At 38.5% G+C, this 7,962-nt stretch overlaps 2 protein-coding genes across 3 annotated transcripts; one reads left to right on the top strand and one right to left on the bottom strand.

Annotated features, from left to right (window-relative positions):
- Positions 1-873: 873 nt before the first annotated feature.
- LOC121992060 (protein G1-like3) lies at positions 874-1,713 on the bottom strand. Its single transcript, XM_042546194.1, has one exon. The coding sequence runs from the start codon at positions 1,536-1,538 to the stop codon at positions 996-998; it is 543 nt and encodes a 180-aa protein (XP_042402128.1). The 5' UTR covers positions 1,539-1,713; the 3' UTR covers positions 874-995.
- A 139-nt stretch (positions 1,714-1,852) lies between these two features.
- On the top strand, positions 1,853-7,941 carry LOC121992059. Of its 2 annotated transcripts, XM_042546193.1 has the most exons (11): positions 1,853-2,122; positions 2,197-2,421; positions 3,330-3,531; positions 3,743-4,063; positions 4,201-4,411; positions 5,195-5,341; positions 5,423-5,547; positions 6,107-6,311; positions 6,610-6,860; positions 7,212-7,284; positions 7,718-7,941. In XM_042546193.1, exons 3-11 carry the CDS (start codon positions 3,416-3,418, stop codon positions 7,757-7,759), a joined length of 1,491 nt encoding a protein of 496 aa, XP_042402127.1. In that variant the 5' UTR covers positions 1,853-2,122; positions 2,197-2,421; positions 3,330-3,415; the 3' UTR covers positions 7,760-7,941. The 2 variants fall into 2 exon arrangements, with proteins under 2 accessions (XP_042402127.1, XP_042402126.1); XM_042546192.1 differs by lacking the exon at positions 7,718-7,941 and having other exon boundaries at positions 1,857-2,122; positions 7,212-7,475.
- Positions 7,942-7,962: the final 21 nt, after the last annotated feature.

The raw sequence follows: 7,962 nt of genomic DNA, 5'->3' as shown, positions 1-7,962 counted from the left end.
CAATTTCATATATAAAATAAAATAAATTATATATGTAATTCCTTGTTAGCAAATATAGTGAAACCAAACAACCCTGAGGAGACCTCAGAAGGCAAGCCCTTCGTTCTCCTAGTGAATACAAAAAAGCCAAAATCCACACACACATACACAAAAATGGTGTGTTTGATACGTGCGTTTTCCATTTTTATTTTCTAGAAAATGTTAGTTATTTTTTTAGAAAATAAGCACGAAAAACGCAAACAAACATCATTTTTCAAAAAACACGCGTTTTTCAGAAAATGAAAATGGAAAACACGTGTACCAAACGTTGCAATGCCAGCAATAAAATTCAAAATAAAAATAATTAATCACCTTAATCATATCTACCAAACTGAAAGGGAGTTTTCACCTAAAATTACAATAAGACTATGTACATAGACCCTTCTCCATTATCGGGAGCTTTACATCGGACTATCATTTAATTATATCTGCCAAAATAGTTCCTTGTATCATAAAACTTTGAATAAATGCTCTCATTTAGGGCACAATTAGTATAGGATATGAACTCAGCTAATTCCCCTAACAAATATCTATTGTTTGCTTGCGAATGATCGAGAATAGTTGTGTCATCTGATTAGATTTAAGATTTTGCACCATATTATCATGCGACCAAATCAACTTAATGCTTATATTTAGTTATTAATTAGTAGTCAAGATTTCGATCGATCTCTAAGTAATTACGATAGAACTAGTATTCTTCAACATAAGAAGAAAAGTGCCTTGCTATAAACTATATGTGAGCAAGGCACATCTTATACAAACCCTAATATTTTAATTTTTGGTAATTTTTCTTTTTGGTCGATCATTTTGCCAATTCAAGTTCCTTCTTCTCCCTCACATGAACTAGAACATACTTAATGTTAATTAGCAAGTCTAAACATTAATTAAGGCTAGTTATTACGTATATAATTATCACATGCAGTTTATTGTTTACCGAGGAGATTATTGGCGATCGGTTACGTCGATAAAGAAGGTGTTCCCATGTCCCCAGCGGGCGGCGGCGGCGGCGGGGGCGGCGGCGGTGGCGGCTTCTTGCGCTTCTTGTCGTAGCTGACGCCGCGGGCCTTCGACTGGAAGGCGCGGACCTCGCGGAGGTAGATGCGGACGGCGCAGGCGGCGAAGGGGTTGTCGTCGCGTCGGCCGCCGTTCTCCTCGAAGGCGGCGCGGAGGCGGCCGACGAGGGCGTCGAGGGAGCCCCACGCCTGGCGGAGCGGGCAGGGGCAGGGGCCGGGCGGGCAGGGGATGCCGAAGAACGGGCAGCCCGCCACGTGCACCTTCGTCTTCCCGAACTGGTCCAGGTACCGGAGGAACTCCAGCACGTGCGCCGCGCTGCACCGCGCCAGCCCCAGCGGCGGCTGGTGGCTCCTCAGGTACTGCAGGAAAGTGTTCCAGTCGCGCCGCTTCTGCGACTCGTACCGGCTCGACGCCGCCACCTCCCCCCCGCCGGAGCTCGGGCTGCCGCCGAGAGCTCCGCCGGAGACGTCCGGAGTCGACTCCATCGCGTATACCAAATTCAGCAATTCGTGACACAGATTTAATTACGACGCGGACGCGGATACATTGTTTTGTCTAGGGTTTAGGGTTTATTTATGTGGAAGACGATGGCGACGGGGAAAGAGAAAGAGAAAGAATGGGAAGAGGTTGATTGAAAGAAAGGACAGTGGAATTGACTCGTGCACCGCGTTCAATTATGGGTGCCTTAATTTCTTCTGCAATTCTTTATAAGCTTTATTTATTTATTTATTTTTTAAAATGTATTTACTTTTTATTTCTCATAAATTATGGGATTTTATGGTTTACTATCGCTGATGGCGAATGGCTCAGCGTTTGCTGTAGTTGCTACAGGCGAAAGATGCTGAGAGGAAGAGGGGGGATAGGGAGGCGGAAGGAGGCCCCCTGTTCTGCTACGGAGAAACGTAGTTGCGTCCCTGATCAACGCATGCCTGGTTAATGATGCCGGCGAGACAGGGAGCCGACACGTGCCGCGTCGGCCGGACACGGCGGGGCGGACCGGAGGACCGCCCGCGGCTGGCGTCGCCTGGAATAACACGAGGAATTCATGTCTAATCCTAACCAACACCAGGTAGCGTTCAATGGATGAATGAACTGATATTTAAGTCATTTATATTTTCGGATAATAATAAAAATGCGGATAAGGCTGCTACTGCACCGTTCGTTTTACTGGCGTGGAGACGGAGAAGGATAGGCGGGCCCCCGGCCCATATAAAAACCTCCGGCACATGTTTCTCACGTGTTCCCGGCCCCCGGTCGCCGCCCTAATAAGCCATCCGCTGACTGACGGCTGATCTCTCGCAGTCTCTTCGCTGTCCTCTTCCGGCTGCTGGCGGCGAAATCGAGTTTTGGATCGGAAACTGGCAACTGGTATGATTTCTTCGAGCTCCTCCCTGTACTGCTACTCATTCCAACTCCATGATCGGCGTTTGGGTTGCGGGCTTACCGAATTAGTTTCGTTTTCCTTTTTTGGGGTTTGTCACTCATCCGATTTGGATTGTTTTCTACCATTGAAGCTATTACTTGTAATCTCATGATTTGGGGGTGGTGGCCAAGCTTGAGAATTCGGTGCTTTATTTACACTGAACTATCAATTTTTCAAGAAAGAGTATGCTCAGGTTATGAAGATTTCAAGGGGGATGAGAATTTGATTTTGACAATAGACCTGGGATGAAGAATTTTCAACTCCACTTTTATGCTTGGATATGGGAAATTTCACTGCGGGAGTAGAAGGGGTTTTACATATTGCCTTGTGTCTGATTTTCACCTGCTCTTACTAATGAATTAAGTTAGAGAGTTTGTTCTGCGTGCCAAAGTTTGTTAGACCTTTACTTATTTACAAAGTCAGACAATGTAGTTTATCAAATATCAAAATGATACTACTACCATCGATCATATGAATTCTCACTTGTTAAATATAAAATCCCATTCTCACTGGCAGAGATATAGAAAACTAAGATTTGAAACTGAGTGCAAGTGATATTAACTCGAAAAGTAGTATCTATATAGCTGCAGAAAGCAATTAATGCAAATAAAAAAAATCATACAAAGTCATACAATCTCAAAATAAAATATAAACAAGATTATATGATGGAGATAATTTTTAATATATATACTTTGTTTCTGATCTCTAGTGCATGAACCAAAAAAACTGAAATGACCGTTCTAATGTCAATTTCATAATATTTCTATTCGTAACCAAGTGCTGCATCAGTATGAAGAGTTGATGTTTTGTGAAAAACTTAATTTCATTTTAACATATCCTATTCTGTTTGCAGGGTTTGTTGCAACTCATATGAATAGTCATATTCTTCGACAATGACATGAACAAATGCATTTGTGAGGTCATATTCTTGGATATCAGATGGCATGCTGTGCTTCTATACCTTCTTGCACTCTACTACGGGTCCAAAGTATATGTTGTGAAACAGAACCTCTCTTTGTCAACAGAAGGAATATCTATGCTAGGGTGTTAGGAAGGTGAATATGACCCCTCAAAATTTTAAACAGACTTATTTATTTGCTGTCTCCTTGTTCATTCATGTACTTTTTTTTTCCTTCAATGAGACAAGAACTTAGATAAATATTTCTTTACAGAACTTGAGAAACAGTTTTGGTTTTGGAATTCAATAAATATATATTAAATATCCTGATTTGAGAGATTGTACTTATTTAATACTCTATTCCACAGTTGGCACCTCAGGAAAGTTGATCTTATTAGTCAGTTCAGATTTTCTACACCATTTTTGGCAAATGTTTTTTTTGGTACATCCTCAAAAACGGTTCAATGCATGAAGAAGAGCTCCCCTAAATGTTTTGGTGTGGGGATGCTGATAACTCCTAAAAACAGTGTGGCAGACAATTGGATTCCTATCGTTGACCAAATGCTTCTAACAATCAGTGTGATCTTTGCATACTTAGCTGGGGTAGTTCCAAAGGACAGGACATTTCCTAATGTAGGAAGCAACACAGCAGGCCCATCTTATGATGCTGCAACGTCCAGCAATGGTAGGTAAGATTAGTCTGCTCATCAGAACTATCATGTCCACTTTTTCCTGTGATATATTCTTGAATATCTTCGGAAAAATGGTCACTTTTTAAAGTAAATTTGTCATGATGGATTTATGTGAATGCACCTTTATGTTGCAGATCAACTGAGTCTATCTCAAACAATTACTGGCATGAAATAAGCGGGAAACTTATGGATGCTTTGAGCACTATCAAAGACGATCATGCTTTCAGTACCAAAGTTTATGAAGATCTTTATTACAGCAAAAGGAGTCCCTTGAATATGTTTGCTATTAATGAAGGTCCTAGGTTGCGCTTGATTTGGGTTACTTTACAGCAGCTGCAAAATAAGGCAGGCTGTTTGGATACTTTTAACGTTGTCCTACAGATATGACCATGGCTCAATGATCACATTTATATACAAATCAGAGATATATGATAGAGCCTGTAGTGGTTATATCCTTTTGGTGCTTGTTAATTCGATAGGCATCTTAGTTTTCTAAAATTTCAGCTAATTTTCACTTGTGACTCAATGGATGCCGTCTAACTTGATAACTTTATTCGTTATTATGTGAGGCAATGATCTCGTCAAGATAAAGTTGATAGCAATTTTTTTCCATGAACTTTGGTGAAGGAATTAATTTTTTTTCACTGTTATCTAGACAGCCATAAAATAAAAATACAATTTTCCCTTCAAAACTATCAGTAAGCTGATATTATAGTGTGCAAATGTGGTTAGAACTTTATGTAGGCTTTTGGGAGCTTTACCATTGGTCCAAGAAATGTCGAAGTGACTAGAAAACAAAGATTTGTTTGAGGTCATCTTGAGTTAATGTTTAACAAAAAAAAAAGATTGCAGAAGAAACTGGAAAACAAGATAGAAGGTTTTGTTATCTTCATTGCTTTTGAGAATGCCAGAGATATTGTTAATTCCTGCTTAAGTCCTAATATCTGGGGTAGTAAACAGTATCACTCCAATAGATAGTCTGGAGCTGAGTTAAAAATGAGATATCAGAATCAATTCTGTTAGCTTAACACTGACTGATTTATTACATTTCTTACTCTCTTGCTTATTAAGTGTACTTACTAGCTCTTCTGGGTGTAGATCTAATTTAATGCTAAACTGTATTGGCAGGTCAATGCTATCCCAGAAAACAGTAAATTTGTTACCCGTGATGTCTGGTTAAAAATTTCATCAAAAATTGTAACCGGAGTAATTTTACCAGTTTGCACGGAATGGCTCAGAGTAGAACACGACCTGGAAATTGGAGAATCCAATGTGGTATGATAGAATGGCATCAAGTGCCTCCATGATTTAGGTTTCTAATTTTCATACTTGCTGATGTCTTCATTTCTGTTTCAGAATCTACCTTCCAAAATTATTGGTAAATTGAAGGAAGATGACAGAATATTACAAAACATAAATAGAGTGGGCAAGATTGAACTATATTCAGACCTGATATTCTTTCTTAGATTTGGTTCACCCAGGTATTACTATAGTTTTTGTAGCTTTTATCCTTGGATTATATTTTTTTCTCTAGTTCTTTACATTATGCATTTGTTACATATATGATAAATTGATTCATTATTTGTTTATTTAAACAATCAAAATCTTCATCTTTATAATTATCTGGTTATCAATGAACTCTTAATTGTGTTTTTAATGGAAATAATGATCCTGCAGAAAATGATGTTCTGATGTCTATAATTTGATACGCCAACTTGCTAGCGTGTCAAAATGTACACTTTGTCATCGTTTTATCAATCAACATAACCTTTGTAGAGCACTTATTACAGATTGCAATACATTACTTTTGTCATTGATAACACTTTTGAAGACCATTACCTTTGTGATTGATAACACTTATTACAGATTGCAATACATTACCTGTTTCGTTCTCTAGTTCTCTATTTTTTACCTTTGTATAACACTTTTTCATTGTTTTGTCAATCAACATAACCTTTGGCAACATTCTTTTTACCAAAAATTTCTCTATTCTAATCAGATTGCAATACATCACCCATGCCAATTTTTTCCTTTGTCCAGTCCTTGGTGCTGTTGTGATAGTAAGCTTCTGCCACAACATGGAGCTGATATTTTAGAAGACATGATCGTGATGTTGGCTGATACCATAGCTAGCATATATGTGGAAGTCATCTCAATTGACAGTGACATTTTTACAGAGATGAATGTCTTTGGCTTAACTTTATGTTCGATGTCCACTAGAACACTTCAAAAGCTACGGAATGAGGTATCAGACTAAAGTGAATTTGTCCTTAACATCTTTAATGTTTTATTGTTTATTGGTTATGCATAAGTGTTTGTTTCAGATTCCCTTTAGATGCTACTTAGTACCAAGGAAAAAAAAGAGTCTGTCAATGTTTTTGCTGATTATGTTAATGGTTCAGTTAAAATTCCTGTTATTTTATCTATTCACTGTAAAAATAAAGGATGAAATGAGGACATCATTGTTATTAGCAGGAAAGTTTTCTACTTTTTATTATTTTTATTTTTGTATTAGTTGTTAATTTCAAAATTGTTGTTTACAGGTTCTTCTGAACCAATGGCTTCAGGAGAACTTCGAGTCTGTTATCTCGATGTATGAGGATCGTTTTGAGTTGCACATCCTGCAGAGAGAACTTTTTGACAATCCAGAACACAAGGAAAGCAGTAACCTTACTTGGTGGAAGAATCTTCCATTCAAAAAGTCAGCAGTTCCATCACTTGTGCCGTATGTCTGTATCAGCCAATTTTCCCTGCCAGTAAAACGGATGAAAGAATTAAGAGCCTTAACTGGATGGTGTGTCCTTTAACTCATACCTTTGCTTGTTTTAAAGCTGACACGTTATGGAAAAAAAGTATATATTCGCCGCAAAATTACTGCTGAACAAGCATTGGTTTTTAATATTCAGATTAATTTTTGAAATGGTTTGATATAGTAATTCAGTTGGATATCCTTCTGTTGACTTGTAAGCTATCTTCAAATAGTTAAGTGATGATTACTCTCATGTTTATAGAGGTGATAAGCTATGATCGAAGTTACATGATATCTGAAACAAGCATTAACTCAATGTATTTTTTGCTTACTCTCTTTAATGATATAGATGAACAATTGTACTTGCTAATGTGCCATTTTATCTGTTGCTTGCAGGAGGTACTGCTTCAGCTTGTATCTTGAGTTTTGCGACATCAGCATGCCCTTCTTTCGAGCTGCTTTCAACAAGGTTAGCAAAGCTGTATCATTCCTACTTGTTTGTATGATCGGGAGGTCTGTAGGTCTAATATTTAGTGGGATCAGGCAATCCTTAGGTTGGAGGTAGTCCATTGTCTCACTATTCTCTTCAATCATTTTTTTGAGATCATAATTCTTCTGTCATGTTACTGAGTTTCATATGGAAGGGCTTGTTTCAATCAATCTTTTTCCCCAAGCAAGAGTTAATTTTTATTTCTGTGCAATATCCTTAATATCCTACACTTGAAGCTGAACGTTCCATGGGCATATGCTGCTAAATATGACCTGTAAACGCAGGGCTTGAGGCATATAAGCCTCAAGTACCCTTAATGCCTTCTACAATTTAGTTATCATCAAAATTCATAGAGTTTAGACAGTGTTATCATTTTACCTCTGGCTACTAAATCCGTTAAGTGACCTAACAGTTAGTCGATAACCTACGAACCATTTGGCTGAATGACCAATGATCTTATCCGAAGGCGCGAAGTTAGAAAGTCGGGGAGGTGACAGTTCCACTGACGGGATGAAGACATCGCTCCTCTCTGCAAAATAAAATCAAAATCAGGGAAGGGATCCCTGGCGTTGGTCCTCTGACACTCAAGTCAGAAACAGAAGACGGAAAATGGAAAATGATAGAGACGAAGATTCTTATTTTTCTCCCCTTTTTTCC

Source organism: Zingiber officinale, chromosome 6B (genome assembly GCF_018446385.1).
Source record: "Zingiber officinale cultivar Zhangliang chromosome 6B, Zo_v1.1, whole genome shotgun sequence".
NCBI lineage: Eukaryota > Viridiplantae > Streptophyta > Magnoliopsida > Zingiberales > Zingiberaceae > Zingiber > Zingiber officinale.
The sequence above is the reverse complement of the archived record's forward strand: the minus strand, read 5'-3'. Positions and strand labels throughout refer to the sequence as shown.

Coding starts and splice junctions, on each gene's coding strand:
- LOC121992060 (XM_042546194.1), bottom strand. CDS start 1,538: ATGGAGTCGACTCCGGACGTCTCCGGCGGAGCTCTCGGCGGCAGCCCG.
- LOC121992059 (XM_042546192.1), top strand. CDS start 3,416: ATGGCATGCTGTGCTTCTATACCTTCTTGCACTCTACTACGGGTCCAA. Junction 4,064..4,200: donor GCAACGTCCAGCAATGGTAG/GTAAGATTAGTC, acceptor TTTATGTTGCAG/ATCAACTGAGTCTATCTCAA. Junction 5,548..6,106: donor CTTAGATTTGGTTCACCCAG/GTATTACTATAG, acceptor TCCTTTGTCCAG/TCCTTGGTGCTGTTGTGATA.